The 22,033-nt window shown below is 48.5% G+C and overlaps 4 protein-coding genes across 4 annotated transcripts; all 4 read right to left on the minus strand.

Moving 5' to 3' along the window:
* Positions 1 to 3,239: 3,239 nt before the first annotated feature.
* On the minus strand, positions 3,240 to 6,503 carry F5891DRAFT_1190463 (uncharacterized protein; the record flags this gene model as incomplete). Its single annotated transcript, XM_041367305.1, has 11 exons — positions 3,240 to 3,315; positions 3,371 to 3,552; positions 3,603 to 3,749; positions 3,808 to 3,849; positions 3,901 to 3,993; positions 4,043 to 4,080; positions 4,127 to 4,648; positions 4,700 to 5,372; positions 5,417 to 5,473; positions 5,523 to 5,846; positions 6,396 to 6,503. The coding sequence occupies 11 exons, from the start codon at positions 6,501 to 6,503 to the stop codon at positions 3,240 to 3,242; spliced, it is 2,262 nt and encodes a 753-aa protein (XP_041224265.1).
* A 658-nt stretch (positions 6,504 to 7,161) lies between these two features.
* F5891DRAFT_1190464 (uncharacterized protein) lies at positions 7,162 to 9,243 on the minus strand (the record flags this gene model as incomplete). Its single annotated transcript, XM_041367306.1, has 4 exons — positions 7,162 to 7,979; positions 8,041 to 8,077; positions 8,132 to 8,396; positions 9,113 to 9,243. 4 exons carry the CDS (start codon positions 9,241 to 9,243, stop codon positions 7,162 to 7,164), a joined length of 1,251 nt encoding a protein of 416 aa, XP_041224266.1.
* A 7,901-nt stretch (positions 9,244 to 17,144) lies between these two features.
* F5891DRAFT_981604 (uncharacterized protein) lies at positions 17,145 to 17,796 on the minus strand (the record flags this gene model as incomplete). The annotated part of the gene is made up of 4 exons (XM_041377133.1): positions 17,145 to 17,234; positions 17,288 to 17,503; positions 17,558 to 17,731; positions 17,770 to 17,796. 4 exons carry the CDS (start codon positions 17,794 to 17,796, stop codon positions 17,145 to 17,147), a joined length of 507 nt encoding a protein of 168 aa, XP_041224267.1.
* Positions 17,797 to 19,588: 1,792 nt separating this feature from the next.
* F5891DRAFT_1190468 (uncharacterized protein) lies at positions 19,589 to 21,819 on the minus strand (the record flags this gene model as incomplete). Its single annotated transcript, XM_041367307.1, has 4 exons — positions 19,589 to 20,630; positions 20,686 to 21,065; positions 21,114 to 21,404; positions 21,460 to 21,819. The coding sequence occupies 4 exons, from the start codon at positions 21,817 to 21,819 to the stop codon at positions 19,589 to 19,591; spliced, it is 2,073 nt and encodes a 690-aa protein (XP_041224268.1).
* Positions 21,820 to 22,033: the final 214 nt, after the last annotated feature.

The following is a 22,033-nucleotide window of genomic DNA, read 5'->3' on the forward strand; positions in this document are numbered from 1 at the left end:
ACGGATGCTTCGATATTAGTTTGAAACATGTAGCGCTACAGCTTCCTCCCAAAGTTCCACTGCGAACTCAATTTCATCGAATATTTCTGGGGGAAGGTCAAAAAATATCTCCGAGACAACTGCGACGGCACTTTCGAGACCCTGAAGAAGAACATGCCCTTAGCAATGCAGTCTGTGCAGCTCAGTACCATTCGACTGTGGGAACATCGCATGCACCGCTGGATGGAGGCATATCGGACGGGTCTGAGCACAAAGGATGCCCAGTTTCAGGTTAAGCAATTCAGCTCTACAAAGTACAAGTCTCACAGACGTATTCCGGAGACATTGGCTCGCATTTTTGATTGATGGGGAGTCATAGTACTTTAGGTGGCCAAATCATCCCTTTTTTTAAAAAAAAACTCGCTCAGATTTGATTCAATCAATAATTCCTCTTGTAGCTTTACTCTACTCATCGAAAGGATCATTTTTACAAGAGGAAATAAAAATCTGATTTTTTTTCGAGGGGGTGAGAACGTTGTTCAAAAGTAGTGGTGGCTAAGTGACGCGCACCATACATTATTCCCACACTCCACATTTTTTGTATTTTTAGCTATACTGTGCCTACATCAGTTAAAAATAGATTGCTTCTCATATTAGGGCCTCCCCACATTATCCCCACACCGCATTTTTAGCCACCTACTGTGGGAATTTCCCCACTACTCCAAAAACATCACTCATTTTGGGAATCTCCACAATATCAATTATTCCCACACCCTCCCCACCTCACTGCAGCTTCACCACCACACCACAATAGGTCCCTGTGCATATATAAGTAGTAGTTTAGTATATATATGTATAATATAATATAATATAATAGACTGCTTTTTTGTTTGTTTATGTGACTGCTCCTCCTCTAGAGGCAATTCAACATAGGGTAGGGTATAGAATACTTTCGCATTTTTGCCCCTTTGGTGGGGAAGTGTTCTATGACATTCAGAACATGTTTATGAGCATATATGAGTAGATTCCCATCTTTATTTCACCCCCTGAAGTGTCCTACATCAATAGATATAGCACATATGCAAGAAAACACAGAATATGTTCCCATTCAATTATTTCTAGGTGAACAGACTTGTAAAAATAATTCCCAGCATCTTTTCAACAATAGGAACAATGTATCAGGAGCACAGGACCATAGGACAATATCCTGCTGCATGGTGTAGCCTCTCTCTCCTGGTGGTTTACCCCCTGTGAAAAATTTTCCTGTAGGACCGGACCTCAATTGAGGTAGGGGGTCTATTCCTATGTATATTTGGAGTAGATTTATCATATAGCTGGCCCAGGACACACATAGGATCTTGCTATAGAAACAAAAACATGAAAAATCACACTTTTGACATTTTTGACATTTTTCAGTATCTTACTCTTGCATAGATGATCTAGCCTGTTCATGTATCATTAGAATAGCATATATACTTGCTTTTTATGACAAGGATCAGCCCTACATAGGGCGCAAATTTGGGAATACATGGTAGACTAATAAAGGAACCTATACTACATACTGCCCTGGGGTTGGAGGGTGGTGGAAGGGATGTGGTGTATATCTGAGTTGACCCAGCATTAAAGTCCTACCACTGCCCAACTGACCATTTTCGATGTTTTGGGTCTTTGAACTTTCCCACACTCAATTTCTTATCTATTTCACTTCCTCAACACTCCATTATCGTTGGATTGTTTTGTAAATTTAGGTATATGATAGTGAATGTATTCTGAATCTACTCCAGGTATCTGATTATTAAATTTCGATGTTTTGACAATATGGGCTCCTTATCAGTAGAAATACCCTCTTTACATTAGATCTCAAATTTGCGCCCTATGTAGGGCTGATCCTTGTCATAAAAAGCAAGTATATATGCTATTCTAATGATACATGAACAGGCTAGATCATCTATGCAAGAGTAAGATACTGAAAAATGTCAAAAATGTCAAAAGTGTGATTTTTCATGTTTTTGTTTCTATAGCAAGATCCTATGTGTGTCCTGGGCCAGCTATATGATAAATCTACTCCAAATATACATAGGAATAGACCCCCTACCTCAATTGAGGTCCGGTCCTACAGGAAAATTTTTCACAGGGGGTAAACCACCAGGAGAGAGAGGCTACACCATGCAGCAGGATATTGTCCTATGGTCCTGTGCTCCTGATACATTGTTCCTATTGTTGAAAAGATGCTGGGAATTATTTTTACAAGTCTGTTCACCTAGAAATAATTGAATGGGAACATATTCTGTGTTTTCTTGCATATGTGCTATATCTATTGATGTAGGACACTTCAGGGGGTGAAATAAAGATGGGAATCTACTCATATATGCTCATAAACATGTTCTGAATGTCATAGAACACTTCCCCACCAAAGGGGCAAAAATGCGAAAGTATTCTATACCCTACCCTATGTTGAATTGCCTCTAGAGGAGGAGCAGTCACATAAACAAACAAAAAAGCAGTCTATTATATTATATTATATTATACATATATATACTAAACTACTACTTATATATGCACAGGGACCTATTGTGGTGTGGTGGTGAAGCTGCAGTGAGGTGGGGAGGGTGTGGGAATAATTGATATTGTGGAGATTCCCAAAATGAGTGATGTTTTTGGAGTAGTGGGGAAATTCCCACAGTAGGTGGCTAAAAATGCGGTGTGGGGATAATGTGGGGAGGCCCTAATATGAGAAGCAATCTATTTTTAACTGATGTAGGCACAGTATAGCTAAAAATACAAAAAATGCGGAGTGTGGGAATAATGTAGGAGGCTGCAGGCCACCAAAATGGGTATGTTTTATGAATTACCACACATGGAATATATCCTGGAGCTGAGTTTCAAAAGTGCGAAAAATGCGGCTGTGTATGCTAGCATTTGGGATCCACCAAGGGATACATCTATTTGGATCATGGATAATTAGACTGAATGATGTATCACAGTTTTAGAGCTATAGTCCAGTTTGGATGTATCATTCTAGCTATATGGCCTTCCACAACTCGGACACTGGCAGTTGCTGAATGTTTGTAAATTACCTTCCCCCAGTGCTTCCCAGTCCCATAGAGTAGCAGTAGTACACACTCACACCGTTACAAGGAGTTCCAAATAAATCTGATCATATTGTGCTGACAGAAATGATACTGTAAACGAACACGGCCCAGCTGGCCAACATGCAGTAGTAATAGTATCCGAGCGACAACGAGAAAAACACGACAAAACTAATCAAGTACCACCTTCAAGTGAGTGCGCTTCATCTCCAAGCCGCCACGAGAGTCAACCTTGAGGCTTTCCAACCTGCCGTTGGATAAATACGATCAGTGTCATAGAAAATGGATATAAAAATACTCACCAGCCGTATGCCGCCCACTCCTGGAGCTGCTTTACCAGTTTCGGGCCATGATACGCATCCTCCAAAACGACGCCCATCATCTCCAGCATCTCCTTGTATTCGGTTTTGTACTCCTTTGTGGTGAATTTTGGAAAGACCTTGCCGGTACCGTTCTTTTTGAAGCCAAGGAGACCACAGTCATACTGCAAATATTGAGTCAGTAACCTTGATATTTAACTTGAGTAAATAATACCGCAGTGGCGACGAGAGCCAAGCACGACAAAGGCAGCTGTGTGCGAAATATTTCTGGCCTTCGCTGAGCAATTCTGTAAGGTCCGGTATAATAAAATAACACAACAGCTTCTCGAAGCGCAGGACTTGCGAAGTTGTTAGTCTTTCCCTGTTCAAATTGTACATCAGCACAGTGAGGGGTGAAACAGGGAAATAAAAATAAAAACATTGGCATCGAATCCACCTCGTAGGAACAGAGAATCTTTGTGCTGCCTTGATGCTTCATGTGAGATTCATGCTGGCCATTCCAGGGCAGGTACCTCAGCAGGGGAAACAAGATCCAATATGCTCGGGGCAAGGGAAATCACAACCTTCTTCAATTCGGACCGCCAAGTTGCGAGATCGTCATAGAGCTGTGATTATATGGTGTGAGCATGCTTGTAATGACGGAGAAATACTTACCAGCCTTGCCATGTTGGATTTCTGTGCAGGCCACACACCTACGCTGATTGAGACCACAGAACTCAGGAACATGTGAAGACTTACCAGTTTCTACCTGCTTCTCAGCTTGCTCCCATGCAAGCTTGACCAATAAGAGGACTTCCGTTATCGAACATGTTAAGTCATGGGTCAGAGATGGAAATGGGTTTTCCAATGCATGGACTGCGCGACATTCTGCCTTCGCGTCCTCCAGGAAGCCTTTCCAGCCAGTTCCGTACCACCCGAGTTGAGTGGGCTTTGCTATGGATCGCGATGTCGGAGCTTCTTGTTGAACATCAGTTTCAGTTTTCCGGCATAGTATTTCAAGAGCCTCAGGGTCAGGGAGACGACGCCGTCCATTCTTTTTCTGGTGTTTCTTGAGTACATCATCTACCTTCGGTTGTGTTAGCATGAGATTAGCAGCTGCATTGTCTTGACATAAGTTCTGAACATGTGGCTGCAACTGCACTGAGGCGAGACTAGCCACTGCACCATCTTCATCTTCATCACATGAGTACTGAAAGTCAAAGTCGGGTGTCAAAGGACGTGGATGTGAAAGTGGCTGAGGTGGTTGTTCCTGCAAAAATCCTGTACATATAATAAGAATCAGTGACATACATAAAATGTGAAGGGCGCAACCTGGATAAGTTGTGTGGCGTCCACGAACTGCTCCCCATCCAACAATATCATCTTCACCAGCATCTTTGACCCCTTCTTCAGTATCTTCATCCGTTGAACTCTCATCATTCTCATCACTTTCATCAAGATCTGATTCATCGCTTATTGGAGGGGGTTGGTTCTGAGGCTGTAGTGCTGGGCCTGTAGGACCCTCTGGGAGCCTCAGGAGCGCAGTGCCTTGAAACATAGGCTGAATATTGTACTGGGTGACATTCAGAACACTTGGCTGAAAGTGCCCACCTACACCAAGTGATGATGGTTGAATCCGCAGTGCCGGGTCTATAACATGCTCTGGCATTTGGGGGGAAGTGGCAGGCTGATAATACTTGATGGCATTTGAAAACCTTGGCTCTAAGGGTGCACTCAGGATAAGTGATGGCACTGAGCTGTTAGTAGGGGGGCGTGCAGCTGCAGTACCATTCATGGCAGCCATGTAGGGGTTATGCAGGACCTGCGAGTTCAGCTCTAAGGGTGCGTGTGGGATAAGCGATGGCACTGAGCTGTTAGTGGGGGGGCGTGCAGCTGCAGTACCAATCATGGCAGCCATGTAGGGGTTATTCAGGGCCTGCAAGTTAGGCTCGGTACCCGGTGGTACAATTGTCGTTTGGGGCACATCCTGTTGCGTGTTGGATGCCTTAGTAGATAAAATAAATGAATATAAAGGTGGACACAACTTACTTGAGATGCATCAACAAGATTCAGATCTGCCGGAGCATATGGTGGGGGAGCAGCGACCTAAGAAATGGAATTAAGCATCAATTAGTGTCTGATTGTGACGACTTACCTTTCTAGACTTGCAGCCTTTACCTTTGCGAGAATCAGGAGCTTGTGGGTTCTTTGAAACATCAGCACCAAAGGTCGTTGAGCCTTTTGAGGGCCGTTTACGCGATGGTCGTTCAAGGACTGCGTCAAGTTTTTCTAGCTGTGAGTTTCGTCCGCCCGTCCCTGCGTTCGAACATTCAGAATGTTGAGGGCCACCAAGTTCATCCAAAGCACCCCGTGGAGTTTTCTTGGATTGTCCAGTTGGAAGGCCAGTGTCAGGATCTTGAGCCTTTCTCTTACTAGTCTTGGATAGTGTTGCCGCAAGTCGACGCGGTGTGATGCGGTGCTAGCGAACTCAAACAAGTAAACGATTCGAGTTGTATTGAGTTACACACCAGTGCAACTAGCGAGTTTGGATGTTGTTCGGGAATTAAGTCCACCAATCAACGGGCTCAGATCTATCTCTTTCTGGTCTAGCAAGTCAAATTTATTGGCGCATAAATAGTTATATTTGGCAGAAACAGAATTATATATTTCTACAGTCATGACTCATCATGGCTACAATATCGTGAACACTTGATGAGAAGGCTCGCTCGCACGGCACAGAGGAAGCCTGTATGGGTAAGATGTTGAGGGCGACTTTGTATGAGAGTGGATATACTCGTTCCGCATCCTAATCATGATTAGCACCATGTGTGAAAACAATGAGTGCGAGACTTATGGGCATGTACATGGTAGTACAAAACTCATGTGTAAAAAAGTAGAAATTTTTTGATTTTTTATGGACCGACGAAGTAAGTAGGGCAGACATATTGACAAGGTATAAAGCACTGGAGAAGTGCTCAAGATTGCATGAAATACTCGAGCTACAGTCGGCAAGATTATAGAGACTTACAGTAACATTGATAAGATACCAGGGAAGCTTATGGGAAAGTCTTCTCGATATGTCAATCACCAACTCGCAGTGCAACTCGATGTTTACACCGCATGGGGCAGTTGCCATGAGTTGCATAAATTTCCGAGTCGAGTCGATGTTAACTCGATTCCAACTCACACCGGCGGCAACACTAGTCTTGGACTTCCTAGGGCTGGGCATCATTGCAGGGAATAAGACAAAAGCTAGAACACGTGAATTTACCATCCGAACTTACTCATATTTAAGTCTTCATGTCCAGATTCTATGGCGGACATTGAAGTATCCAATGTAATATTGCAGCAGGTGCTGCCATCTGATACTGTACGGTTGCCCTGCCGAGTCAATATAAAAGTAACAAATCAGTGCAAGGTAGACAAATTGAGTAACACACCTCCAGGTGCACATGTAATAGCAGTTGTGCCATCTGATCTCATCCGACATCTCCTTCACCGTAGATCCATCCTTCACCAAAGAACAGAGCAAACCTGATGCATACTAGTAGTAGCACGCAATCATGAATGTCAGTTGAATGTGAGAATCCGCGAGTATACTGCTCATGTCACGTGATAGAAGAAAAAAAGAGTTGAACTCAGTGAACGCATTGGCACAACTTGAAGATGCAAAAATGAGTCATAGAAAAGTTCGTGGTAGAAGTACATTTACTAGTACTCTGTTCTACATTCCAAGAAATACATGCTAGAGTAATGTGAGATTAGAATCGCGATAGTAGTTTGAGGGAATTGTATTAAACAACAGCCTTCGCCCGCTTCTGTGTAAAATAAGTCCCCTCGGACTCTGAGATAACTCTCTTGCGCCTCATGGTGTCAGTATTTCCCCCCAGAGGAATCTTCAACTCTTGTGACATGAAATACCACTCTGGAGAGAACTCCTCTGTCTTGTAATTGGACAGAAAAGAGTCCAGGAGCTCTAGCACTGCATCGAAGGCTACCGGATGCTCATCATTGTGCCTCATCAGTTCCAACCAATCATCTGCGAGCTGGGTAAGGTCCGCGAAGTAGGGGTCAATTTGACAAAGGAATGCTGCCTTCCCTGAGTGGTAAAGGACATACTTGGACCTGACACACAGCATGGTGTTTGGGTCATTCCAGCCTTCCGTCATCAACCCAGCTTGATTTCGCTCCATCCCGAGAGGGCCCGAATAATTGAGGAGAACCCAGAGGAATACCCATAGAATGGATTCAAGATCATCGGAGTGGTTTTGCACTATTGTTGCAAGCGGTTGGGGAGGAGCACCGATAGATGATGTCTTACGAGACTGTGGCGGATTGGAGAAGGTTGGACTGACGATGGGCTGAGTCAAATGGGCGAGATCAGCTTGGACCAATTGACTAAGGAGTTTGCGAGACATGAATGGAACTGTGCCCATACCGCCCCTGGTAAGGATGCTATGGGTATTATTGTTGCATTCAGTATCAGAGACATTGATTGCGAACTCCAAATCGATCAAACAACCCTGTATGCCTCCAGGGACATCTTTGATCATTGCGTTGTAAAGGCTGCAATCACGATGCACAACACCATGATCAGATGCTGCATGTATGACTGTGTTGGAGGGGGGAAACAATCAGTAAGGGATTGGCTCGAGCATTCAAGGAATACTTACTGCAAATGATATCGCGTAAGGCTGTCAGCAGCTCTTTCTTAGTTCAGAACTGATGTAATGGACAGGCACATGGTTTGAGAACAAGGCGAACATGGGCGCAAAATGCGTGGGATGTGCTCTGGATATGCTTGAAGCGAAAGTCACCTGTTGAATCTGGAACTCCCTTCTCCCTCTCAACAATCCAATAGTCTTCAAGGTGAGGGATGCCAGAGACACCTTGCATCCACTTCAGCATTTCCACCTCATTCAGGATGTCCGTGTCATCCTGTCCTTGCACCCAATGATCTTTGATAATAAATTCCTCACCCCCCAACTCGACCAAATAACAGACAGTTCCCCTGCCCTTAAGACCTCGACTGTAGAACAAGATGCGGAGTATATTGTAGAACTTCTCCTTGACGTGAATTTTACCGATGGGGTCCTTGTTGGAGGGGGGAGGGTGTTACGCACTCAAATAGTTCTGTTATGCGGAGCCCTAAGAGGGGCGTCGTCCGCTAACGTTCGTGACGTAACCGGAAGGGTCCGGTGTAGCGACTGAGACTGGCGACGTCGAGTCGGCAGATATCAGAGACGCGCGTGTCACGTGACTTCTAAGACAGATGTCTTCAAAGTCACTGACGTTCTCAAAGTAAGGACAGTCTTGTCCGAACGATGAGGTGGTCGATCGAGGTAGACTTAGGCGCGATGAGCACCTAAGAAAAGATACTAGAGACTGAAGCTGAGGGGGCTTCAGAGGGAAGTATGTTCGAGGGAAGATTGAGTAGATTCAAGTTAGGGAATCTAGTACAGAGTGACCGACTACTTATACTAAGTGGAAAGGGTTAAGGGCAAGGCTACCGTACTGTAGGTAAGGGCAAAGGGGAAACGGAAAGGGTATAGGTACGATGGTGGCAGAGCCTGATTAGTGATGTAAGGTCGAATGCGGAATGAGACCGAGAAACGTTGGAACGAGCCAACGGTAAATGATACAATGTGCATCATGCACGAGTCAAAGGAAAGATAAGACAAGATAAGGAAAGCCACATTGGTGGCACGAGTCAGAACGAGTCATAGCCCGAAGGCACGTGCGCACGTTGGTGCGATAGGAGGGGGATGAGGGACGGGAACGGTCCCGAGGATCCGGTCAACGGATAGTCGGTAGAGAAGTGCGAGCCGGAGGCATACGAGGGCGAGGACGAAGGGGAAAAATGATAGGGGGGCCATGTAGCTGATGTTACTTGTAACATTACCCCCGTTTCAAGGTAGAGTTCCACGAACTCTTTAATCGTCGTCCAGAGGAACGTAGTCGTCCTGGTTGTTATACCATGCGGGGTCGAAGTCGAGGTCTTCGAGCCAGGAGGCGGCTTCGATTGCATTCTCTTCGCGTTCTTGCTCAAGGCGAGCAGCGTCCTGGTCATACGCAGCTTCAAGCTGCTGCATGTCCCTGTAGAACCGGTCGGAAGAGGTTCCACGACGAAGGATCTTCCTGCTGTCAAGTCGAGGGCAGAAAGGAGTGAGATGTTTTGGGGCAAATTGCCCACAAATGCGGCAGAAGTATTGTGCGCAGTGTTTCTGTTTGTGTCCGTAGACACGGCACTGGCGGCAGACAACGTTGCTGCGGTAGACCTGGGTGGTCTCGGTGGCATCACGACGCGCGTCGTTGATGGCGTCCTCCTGGGCTTCCTCGCGAGGATAGTGCCTAGTGAAGTTCTGGGTGCGCGGTCGATGCGCATGGGAGAGGGGTAGTCCTAGGGACAGTATGGATCGTGCACGAGCACGGTGGTTTCGGCGTTGCGGAGTGGGAAGGGGTTCCGGAGAACCAATAGAGAGGTGTGGGACCGTCTCGGTGGGTACCCAATCGTCGGGGTTGAGAACGGGTGATGCGGGAGGGCATTCATCCAGCTCTGGGATGATGATAGAGATGGTGTCGGCATCGAGGATGGGGGAGGGGTTACGTGGAGCGTAGAGCTCGCGTTCGTATTCGTTATAGAGACGGTCGATCTCGGGGTTGGTCAACTGGGTGATGTTGGGGATCTGCTCTGGTGATTCAGAGCGGGGTAGTTGGGGAAGGAAGGGGGTCGGAGCTCTGTCATAGACAGCACGCTCAACGACTGCAAGCGGGTCGGGAGGGGGATTAAATGCCCGCTCCTCCTCGACGGCCATGACGGCGGCATGGAAGTTTCTAAGTTCAAACAGATTTAGCAAGGCTCGTTTGATCTTGCCTTGGTTATATCTGGTCGAGACGGTGGATAGGGAAGTTTCCCTAGCCAGGTCGATCCTGGCGATATTGCCGGTGAGGGCATCGGTGGCCCTGAAGGCCTGGACGAGGTTCATGGTTATATCGTCGTTGGTGCGGTTGAGATAGTTGTCGAGTCGGATTGCATACTGGGGATCGCAGATGACTGCTTCCCAGTAGGCCCGTTGCCTGTCTTGGACAACTGAGCGAAGGGATGGTCGTCGGAAGACGGTGTAGGAAGGCCTATCATGGCCATGCGTTGGCTGGTTCGTCAGGTCGGGGTCGGAGGCAGACGCATGAGAGATAGCGGATCGGTGCGAGGAAACAGACGACGCTGAGGCCGACATAGTGGAGCGTCTTTCCTTGGGTAGTGGCGTAGGTGGGGTATTGGGTAGTGGGTCTCTGTTTGTCGACGGGTGTGGATTTCTTGGGGCGGTGGCGATTGCGGATTCGTTGGCGATGGAAGGCTTTGGTATCGGTGTGGATGGGTTCGCTGGTGGGGTCAGCCCTAGTGTAGTGAGGGCGGTAGGAAAAGTTGCGGTGGCGGTTGTTGATCAACATGAGATGGCGATTGAAGCGATCTTGAGTCGCTTCTTATACGCCTTCAGGAGCTCCGCTGCGGACTTCAATTCTGTTTCGGGGAGCCACGTTCGTTCGGAGGCAGGATAGCCAACCCAAGACACGAGGTACCGGCGACGCGATCCGGTACCCTTGTGTTGGAGGATAGCTTCCACTTCGTAGTGTTCCTCTCCATCGATAAGATCAGGAGGAGGTTCAGTGAAATTCGGTCCATGCACGTCTGTCTCCTGATAGGAGGAAAGTTCTGAGGCATGGAATGTGGGGTGGATACGCCAGCTGGCAGGCAGCTTGAGCTGGAACGTGATGGGGGAGAGGACCTTCTGGATTGGGAAGGGTCCATATCGTTTTGGGGCGAGTTTCCTAGAAGGGAATCCGGTGATCAGGTTCGTGGCGGATAGCCATACCTTATCACCAACGTTCCATGGCTTGTAACGCTGGCCATAGGAACGATCAGCCATGCGTTGCTGCGCGAGGCTGTGGCATGCAAGGGCTTCTTCGCGGATCTTGGCGAGTGATTTGACTCGGTCTTCGGCGGTCGGTAGGGTAGAGTCGGGGAAGAGATGGGGGATGCCTCGTGGTTCGTAGCCCATCATGAGATAGAAGGGAGAGGCATTTCTGGCAGAGTGTCGTCGGGAGTTGTGAACGAATTCGGCCATAGGCAAGTGCTTTGCCCATTCGGAGGGGGTCGTCCGGCAGTAGATCCGGAGGTAGGTTTCGAGCTCTTGGTTGAGCCGTTCGGTCTGGCCATCTGTCTGAGGGTGGTAGGCAGTGGAAAGTGCAACTTGGTAGTCGAGAAGTCGTCCTAGCTCCTTTGCTAGCTTCGAGGCGAATTGGGGGCCTCGGTCCGAGATGATCTTGTCATAGAGTCTGAAGCGCATGAACACTTTCTTGAAGAAAAGTTCAGCTACTCCTTCCGCTGTGATGGTTTTTCTGCAAGGGCAGAGAATTACCCCCTTCATAAGCCCATGGTCTACCACGACCATGACAGAATCATAGCCGGCGCTCTCGGGGAGGTCGGTGATTAAATCAACCGAAACCTGAGCGAAGGGCCGAGGAGGGTATCGGGGTGAGGGGAGGTGTCGTGGGGTGGGTGTTAACCTTCATTTGCTGGCACATGGCGCAGCCATCGACGTATTTCCTAATGAAGGAGCCCATTCCGGGCCACCAGTAGGATTTCTTGACGTTCCATTCGGTACCAGAACGTCCGGGGTGCCCGGCGGTTGGGTGATCGTGATGTAGAGACAACACGCGATGCCGGAGGTCGGGGGGAACGTAAGCACGATCTTTATAGAAGAGAACACCATCGGTGAACCTCCAATCGGAAAGTGCAGACTTCATGGGGGGTGCGCACACCCCGGAGAGGGCGTCCAAGGCTGTTTTCACAGTCTGGTCGGAGGGGTCGTCGGAGAGTCGTTGAAACTCGTCTGCGAGTTCAGCGTCGATTAGACGAGTGAACAGGGTGTCGGGGAGGAGGATACGATCCTCGTTATCCTGACCAGCTATAGCATGGTCCGGACGGCGGGATAAGGCATCCGGTGCAGCGAGCTTTGTTCCAGGAACATGGTGAAGTTCCAGATCAAAGTTGGTGAGCGTGAGGTGCCACCGGGCCTGTCGTCGGGTGAGTCGTTGCGCGGAGCGGAAATAGATCAGGTTCTTGTGATCCGTGAAGACAATGACCGGGTGAGGGTTTCCTTCGAGGAAGTGCCTCCAAGCCTGGAGGGCTCGGATGATGGCAAGGAGTTCTCGGTCGTAGATCTCGTAGTTCCGTTCGGCCGCGTTGAGGGACTGGGAGAGATAGCCGCAGGGGTGGTAATCCCCATTGCTATCCGTTTGGAGCAAGACTGCTCCGGTCGCGAAGAGCGAGGCGTCAGTTGCAAGTGCAAACTGTCGCGAGGAGTCGGGGTTCCGCAGAACCGGTTCGGTGGTGAAAAGCTTCTTCAGATGCTGGAATGAAGCTTCGGTGGAGTCGGACCAAGAGAAGGGGATCTCCTTCTTGGTTAGGTCTAGGAGAGGGCGTGCGATGTCGGAGTAGTGGGGAATGAAATGACGGTAGAAGTTGCAGAATCCGAGGAAGGACCGCACGTCCTTGACTGAAGAGGGTTGTTGCCATTCGCTGATGCCTTTCAGCTTGGCAGTGTCCATAGCGACCTGTCCGGGTCGAATGATCATACCGAGGTACTCGACTTCTTGAGAGTCGAAAGTACATTTCTCGGGTTTGAGGAAGAGAGACTCTTTGCGGAGTTTCTCCAACACTCGGCGGGTCCTCTGCCGGTGTTCGTCCAGGTTATCTGAAAAGATCAGGATGTCGTCCATATAGACGATTAACCATCCTTCGTTCAGTTCTTCTAAAAATGTCTGGTTCATGTAAGCTTGGAAGGTGGCGGGTGAATTGCACAATCCAAAAAACATTACCTTGGGCTCGAAGAGCCCGTATGAGGTGGAGAACGCGGCTTTCCACCTGTCGTCGGGATGAATGAGGATATTGTTATATCCTGATCGTACGTCGACCTTTGTGAACCATTGCGCCTTGTTGAGTTTCGCAAGCAAGGGTGGTATCAAAGGGAGTGGGTACGCGTTCTTGATCGTCCATTCGTTGATGTATCGGTAGTCCTGGCAGGGGCGGAGAGATCCGTCCTTCTTGCCGACAAAGAAGAATCCAGCAGCTTGAGGAGACTTCGAGGGTTGGATGAAATCTTTGGCGATGTGTTCGTCCAAAAATGCTTTGACAGCATCGGTTTCCTTCGGTGAGAGCGGGTAGGCTCGAGAAGACTTCGGAATGAAGCCTTCCTTCGTTTCGATTTTGTGGTCTACTCCCGGCCGTGAGGGGGGAAGTTTGTTCAGACCGTCCTTTGCAAAGATGTCAGCAAAATCATGAAGATAGGAAGGTACCAGTTCTTCAAATGATTTCTTCTTCTTCTCCTGCGCATCCTCCATAGCAAATTCTTGAGCTTTGTTGGAGGTCTTCAGTGTAGTCCTGCTGAGAAGCGAGGATCCAGAGGTTCCGGAGAGGTTTTGCTCGTCGATGGAGAGCCTTCCGGATTTCTTTCTTCGAGGTCCCGTCCTTGGTGAGCGGAGTGTCGAAAGAGATGTTCTCGATGATCCGGACGGATGTTCCGTCCGAAGCATATTCCACTAGAACTTCATCGTCAGTGAGGGGATAAGTGGAGATCTCCTCAACTTTATCCGCGAGATGGGCCTGTCCGACCCAGACATCGTCCATGGTATTGAAGTCGGTGTTTTCGAAGGGCACGATGATTGGCGCCGTCTTCTTCTTGTTACGCTTCTTGCGTTTCTTGATTTCCTCGAGGCAATGTTGAGTGCCTTTGGGGAGTCGCTTGAGGGGCGAAAAGTCCTCGTCGTCGAGTTCTTCTAGGACAGCCTTTTCTCCACGAAAGAGATATGGCTTGGCCTTGCTTTCTCGCCGGGAGGCGTTGAGTTCCCTCTCCACCTCCTTTGACCTATTGGTCGCGGGCAGGGAGATCGTGTTGGCCTTCCAGTCGATATTGGGCATCATGGCACTAAGCCAAGGTTTTCCAAAGAGTAGATCATCATGCTTGGAAAGTTTCGTTACGTTGAACTTTCCATACATAAGTCTCCGATCGAGACGAATGAATAGCATGCAGTATTGGGTTACCTGTCCTGCCGAGGACGGGCTTCCGTCTACTGTGGTGATCCGGAAGGGTTTCTTGAGTAGGTGGGTCCGGATCCCATTTCGCTTGACGAAGTCATAGCTAATGAAGGTCCCACCTGCCCCTGAGTCGATGATGGCGGTCGACTGAACGGTTTTGGCACTGCAAGAAGAGAAAAGTGTCACCGGGACACGAAACTCGTTGGATTTACCAACAGCTTTAGTATACAATGCGCAGATAGAGGGAATTGACCGTTCGACAAGCCCTCTCTTTAAAAATCCTTTCTTTTGACAAGGTTGACTTCCATGTCTTCCTCGTCAGAAGACTCGTCAAGCTGGCGGACACCAGACTTGCTTGGCTTCTTGCCTTTGTCTTCTTCGTCGTTCTTGTCTCCTCGGCGCACCTTCGGGTGGAACCGGGAGTCGTTTGCTCGATGGCCCTTCTCCTTGCATTTGAAGCAAAGGCCTTTATCGAAGCACTTCTGTCGTTCCTCAGGCGTGAGGGAACGATCAACGTCCATAGCATCAGGATCGCGTTGGCGGACCTGAGGCTTGGGGACGTGCCGGTGCCCGGAAGGGCGTACCGATCTGTTGTTGGACACAACTGCTCTTGATCGCTTGTAGTTGGCTTCCAACTGTGTCGCGGCAGTGTACCATTTATCGATGGTGTTGGGGACGACCTCCTTCGTGTAGATGGCGGTTCGAAGTCCTGGTTTCAACCCTCGTTCGAAGAAGTGGATGAGGGCGACGTCCTGCTTGAGACTAGCAGTGGACGACAGGGTTTTGAACGTCGCGATGTAGGGCATCACGTCGCCAGTTTGGGTCAAACCATGAAGCTTGGTTAGAGCCTCAGTCATCCGGTCGACCGGGTGGAAGGATTCGGTGAAAGCCTTCCTGAAGTCCTTCCAGCTACCGAAGTCGACGGGAGTTTTGTCGAAGGCTGCTCGGTAGAAGGTGTCAGCCCAGACGCGGGCGTCTCCATCGTTCATATACTGGAGTGCAACAGCGACCTTGGTTTGGTCGGAGCTGTAGATCGTCGGGTTGATGAGGAAGTATGTCTCCACCGAGTACATCCAGCGCTCGGCATCATCGATGCTTCCTCCATAGTTCTGTGGTACTCCAGCCTTTAGTTCAGGCCTGGATACGACCACTGTCGGTTGTGGGGTGGGGCCTCCGGACATTCTTGTTCCAGGGTTCGAGTTGAGGTTACCGTACGGTTGTTCGTCGGGAAACTCGTCGGAGGACGTATGGTCTTCTTCCGATTCTTCTTCTTCGGAGTCCGGAGTGTTGGGATCGCGTTCCCAAGGGTACTTCGGGGTCCAGGTAGTCGTGGTGTCTGTCGGTTAATGGCCGTGCGGATGGCAGGGCGCAAAAAGGGGAAACTTGAATCTTTTGTTACGCACTCAAATAGTTCTGTTATGCGGAGCCCTAAGAGGGGCGTCGTCCGCTAACGTTCGTGACGTAACCGGAAGGGTCCGGTGTAGCGACTGAGACTGGCGACGTCGAGTCGGCAGATATCAGAGACGCGCGTGTCACGTGACTTCTAAGACAGATGTCTTCAAAGTCACTGACGTTCTCAAAGTAAGGACAGTCTTGTCCGAACGATGAGGTGGTCGATCGAGGTAGACTTAGGCGCGATGAGCACCTAAGAAAAGATACTAGAGACTGAAGCTGAGGGGGCTTCAGAGGGAAGTATGTTCGAGGGAAGATTGAGTAGATTCAAGTTAGGGAATCTAGTACAGAGTGACCGACTACTTATACTAAGTGGAAAGGGTTAAGGGCAAGGCTACCGTACTGTAGGTAAGGGCAAAGGGGAACGGAAAGGGTATAGGTACGATGGTGGCAGAGCCTGATTAGTGATGTAAGGTCGAATGCGGAATGAGACCGAGAAACGTTGGAACGAGCCAACGGTAAATGATACAATGTGCATCATGCACGAGTCAAAGGAAAGATAAGACAAGATAAGGAAAGCCACATTGGTGGCACGAGTCAGAACGAGTCATAGCCCGAAGGCACGTGCGCACGTTGGTGCGATAGGAGGGGGATGAGGGACGGGAACGGTCCCGAGGATCCGGTCAACGGATAGTCGGTAGAGAAGTGCGAGCCGGAGGCATACGAGGGCGAGGACGAAGGGGAAAAATGATAGGGGGGCCATGTAGCTGATGTTACTTGTAACAGAGGGGGGGGGAAGAGCGCTGTTGGGATGTCCTCGTTTGGCTCCGGAACAATTTCTGGCTGAAGTACCTCTGTAGTAGAGGCAAACGTGGCGTAAAGAGGAGATGGGCCATCTTCAAAAATTCCACCAGAGTGCCCTCATGTGACGTGGCGGTGGGAAAATCATAATGCGTCACTTCTCTGGATGAATCAGTGCCTCCACTGGCAGCGAAAGAATCATTTGAGCTACTGGATGGGTGACTTTCTTCAGCAATACCAGGTGCAAGCAAGCTGGTGTCTTTGGAAACATCATGTATGATGGCCTGGCGTGGCGCGGCAGTGCGACGGGAAGTGCTGGCAGGTTTGGAAGGGGTAACATAAAATACGACAGTACTATTGTAACCAAGACACTGGGGACCTCCAAACACGATCCCAGCGAGTACTTTCAAACACATATCTGGATTTTTGTCAATGTTGAACACAGGGGACACCAGCCCCCCAGAATGGTCGTACAGATGGACGCAAAGGTCACGGTATTGATTGCAAAAGGACAATAGCAGTACAAAACAGCGCCATGGCTGTCCACGAAACAACAGGTAAGCTTTGGTGTCCATGGAACTGCCAACACATGCAGCAGGCTGGTAAGCGCTGAATGTGAGTTCAGCACATACCATGAAATTGTTCCAGCCCAGCTGGACGACATGGTCGGATAGGACTAGGTCAGACTTCCGTTGGATATCTTGAGTTGGAACTGCATGGGTTGCAAATTCTGAGTACCAAATGTGCGATGCTTGAGTAAGTTTGAGGTTGGGATTTGCGATTGATAAGGCCTCTGAGACAACATTGAGATAAAGACCAAAGGAAAACTCATTTGTCTCCTGGGCTCCCTACCAACATGGTTTGATCAGTATCTTACTATCTGTGAAAATCTGCACACGTACTGCTGGAGTGAGCCCTGATGAAGGGAAGTCCCAATTCCAACATTTCAAATTGACATCATACAAGGGCACCATGTCATCATCTCTGAAGTTTTGAAAGTGAACCTTCGCTGCTCTGCTACACTGCAGCTTTCCCAACTTAATCTTCAGCTCACTTGCGAGGGGAACATTATCTAGCTGAGCGAATGATTTGAGGATCAGTGGCAGATAATGACCGAGCCCAATTCCTTTTGGATCTTCATGAGTGACCAGATGATCGAGCTCTTTGCTGGTGAGCTTATTTATAGTTGTAACGTTATGCAAATGGGGCGCGACAGGAAACGACCCCAGTTTTATCATGGGTGTGACAGTTCATGCTACTATGACCATGATGATGGACGTAACTAACAAAGACTAATTTTATGAAAACTTGTCCCAATTTGATAAATAATTATGTAGATAAGGAGAAAAAGGATTGTTTGTTCCAGTATTTGTTGAGCCAAAACTCCAAGCAGTGTTCCATGCAGTTAGAAGTAGTGAGACGGTTATCTGCAATGCTACCAAACCGAGGTATAAGGTTTATAGGAGACTTGACCTGGGACAGTAAGATTACATTGCAAAGGCAAGTTCCGTTCGACCTCTTAGCCCTCTTGAAGACATGTAGCTGTGTAGTCGGGTCACGACCATCAGATCCCAACAGTGTGACAGAATCAAAGCGATGAACGTAAGTGAGGAAGCAGTCTTGCAATGCATTCCCTGTGAGAAGCCTCATAATGAGCCTGATTTGAACCACACTATAACCTAAGGGGAAAAAAGACTCATGGATTACATGTGAGCATACCTTGAAACCCACTGGCAGGCCACGAGAAACCAGCACAGGTGTTAATGAGAACAGTATCAAAGCAACCCCAGGCCATGCATCACAAGGGGGTGTGCAATTGAGCGTTTGTGCAGGTTGGATAGTGCTGGAATCGTGAAAGTCTGTGTCTTGCAAGTGCAGTTTGAACCACACTTGCAAGTTGTCGAATGGAAGTTGTACGTCAGGTCCAGCCCTTCGCCCCCCACCTACTGGATGGACATAATGTTGCCCATGAATACCATGGCAGTAGAGAAAATCAGCGATGGCAGGTTGTAAGTCCAGAAGACCAAATTTTACAGCTGCCTCATCAACAGCGATACTTCTGATTGATGGACTGTAAGCAAGATGGAATGCTGTCCGTCCAACAGTGAACATGCGTAATGGTCGAGGGACGGTGTAGAGACTGATATCTCTGTGGCCTTGCAGAGGCTATATATGCAACCTGTCTCAGAGTACAGTCTGATGCACAACTTGTGCCAATACCTTTCCAATCATTCCCTATGCGAAGCGAAACTCTCCCGTGCCAAGTGCCAAGTGAGTGCTACCTTCCCATGCATTGGCCGCCCCAAGTGCAGCATTCTCGCGCGCGCATTAGGCGCGCTTTCCCGCGCTCGAAGCGCCCTACGTTGCACGTCCATCCATTGTCCAAACTAACCTCACTGGTATGTGTTCATATCATTTTCTCCATATCAGACCATATTCTATTTTAATGATTGCTCAATTCTCATGTCATGGACCCTTATTACATACCTTACCTACTCGCTTCGGCTCCGCTTCAGGGGCGCATTTTTAGACATATATAAGCGCCTGTAGTTCATATTTTACATCATTGAATCATATAGAAGCTCCCTGCACCTCACTATCAGCATAAAAGCTCATCCGTCACATGCCATAGTCAGTATCTATTGGCAATAAGAACATCCTTAATGTCTATTACGAACCTCTGCTTGTAAACCCACCTTGTGCTTTTCCTGTGCTTCGCGCCGCTCAAGTGCTACCTTCCCACACATCAGCCACCCTAAGCGCTTCGTTCTCGCGCTCGCGCCTCTGGCGCTTTCCCGCGCTCTACGTCGGCCGACGAACGGCACCCCTTTGCACCAATCCTTAGATCTCTGCTGCACTTGCTTCCCCTTTAGGGTCGAACGCACTTGTCACTACAAGCATAGCAGCTTAGGCAAGCAGACCCAACACATAGTTCAGAATACCACCATCTGGATTGTTGTTTCTACAACAGTGCCAACATCCTTGTGGCATAAACTGTTTGCAACCATGAAATAATTCATGATTGGCCGTGAGCGACCAGGGAAAGCAACAGTGGATAAGAGGTCTGCTGGTATATCTTCATCGGCATCACCCTTGTCACCCTCATATCCCTCGTCAACTTCAACCACAGTTGTTGATCGTAGCTTGTCGTGATCGAGTAGACTTGTGGCAAGGTCAAAGCGACAGCACTTCTCCTCACGATCAAGATGATGGCAGATTTGCAGGTCATAATTATTATTGTTGCTTGACCAAGCTGGAACTTTAATGACAGTGATATGAGCGTGTTCTGTTGCGTCTGCAGTCCATTGCATGGGGACATCAGTATTGCGGATGCTTGGGACAATGCTCTGCATGAATTTGAGTTTGGGGATATGCCAGTTGGTGATGACCTTTTTACCCTCCCCACGATGAAGACCAGCAGTGATGATGGTGTCTTTGTGGGCATGAAATTCAGTTAGTGCAGCAGAAATACACTCAAGGCCATCATCATCGATTCGGCTAGCTTGCACAAGATACCGGAAGTCCATGAGAGCACGTACAGCAGTAAGGACGCCTTGAGGTGCAGCATCAGCACAGACTGCAATGATATAGCATTGGATGTCGCATTGACACCAGCCAGTGACTTGTTTTAACTTCGAAATACCTCCATGGAAATGTCGTAACCCAGTGATGCAAGGTAGGACGGAAAAGCGAAAATCAATCTCAGATTCCCCAAGAGCATTGATGAGCCATTTTGCATTGTGATCCCAAAACTGCTGGTGTACATGGTGCAGGAGTTCAGGAGTGAAGACATGGGATGATTCGGCCAGAATCCAATCACGCCAAAAGGGCTCAGCAACTCCATTCAATCCAAAATTTCTGCGCTTCACGGAAAAATGCTTCAAGATCAAGGGGGTCAGCCCGCGTATAGACAACTTTGAGTTATGCGAGAGTAGTGGACTTTGTTCAGGGTTCATGTCAAAAAGTGTCCCCAAACTGCTTGAACATTGCCATGGTCAATGGCGATGTCTTACCCCCAACAGCACATAACATCATTGCTTCTGGGGTGTCAGCAATATAACTTGCAAGTCCTGTATAGCAGTGCCGGCTATTACCCACGGGATCCGACATCATGACTCCAACACGAGCGGCCCTCTTGAGCAGTTCAAGAACAATGTCTAAGCACTGGTGTATGAGGTGGTCCTCCAGTACACCCCGCATGTGTTTCTTCTTGTGAATGAATTTAGGCACTGGCAGTAGAGCAGTAAGGAGGAAGGAGTCGGATGAGATTTTGGCGTGAGTATTCATAAATATGTTTGCTAGACTGATTATGAGAGGGTGCGCGACTCTATCGCCAGTCAGAGCTGAAATGGTGGTCTTATCAGAGGACAACATAATTCCGAGGAGAGTAGCACCATCAGGCAGCGCTGACTGCAATAAGATGAGTGAGTGGAAGTCAAAACAAATTATTCAACATACCTGCATATTCCATGCGTCATCACCTGTCATCCATTCTGAGTAGATGCAACAGGTTTGCTCTGCGGTAGAGTACACCTTTTGAGGCATGAAATTGAATTGATTGTGAAAAGAAGGGTCATTCATAATGCTGGCGATGCATTCTAGAGGATCCCGCCAGTACAGAACCACAGGAGATTTCGTGGGATGTGCTGTTTTGATCACCCTAGACAACCATCGCGGTCCACTTGGCAGCTGCTCTGCCCGACCTCGTAACTCCTTAGCAGAGTGGAATGACAAGGAGAGGGCCTTGATCTAAGCATATCAAGTCAGACTATCACAGAGGGAGATGAGCCAGAGCACTACTAACCATCTCTAGCGATAAAAACAAATCAATTTTACCCATGCTCAGGCCTGAATGCAGTAGCCAAGATGCAACCTCCCACTCTTTCCGTCCACTAAATGGGTAGTAGGGATTATGCACACGATGCGCACTATTTTCATCCGCATCAAATAGACCAAGAAATGTATATCCTCCTTCATACACTTCTGCTGAGCCCGGGAAGAGATCGAGAAATTCATTACGGGAGGCTGGGACATGTTCTTCTTCAAATAGTCCCCCAGTGGCCTGAATGTTAGTGTCATCATAAGAAGCCGAGCAGTAATCGTCATGAACGAAGGATTCCTGGTCGACATTGATGGGATCATCTTCTGAGGGCTGAATAATCATTTTCAGGCAGATAACTTCTTCAATCCAGGTACTGCAGCCGGATCTTGGCTGGCTCATGTGGCGTGCGACGGCTTCGTGAGTGTTATGCACTCAAATAGATCTGTTGTGCGGAGCCCTAAGAGGGGCGTCGTCCGCTAACGTTCGTGACGTAACCGGAAGGGTCCGGTGTAGCGACTGAGACTGGCGACGACGAGTCGGCAGATATCAGAGACAC

This window comes from Suillus fuscotomentosus (assembly GCF_016647785.1).
Source record: "Suillus fuscotomentosus strain FC203 chromosome Unknown F5891scaffold_37, whole genome shotgun sequence".
Lineage (NCBI taxonomy): Eukaryota > Fungi > Basidiomycota > Agaricomycetes > Boletales > Suillaceae > Suillus > Suillus fuscotomentosus.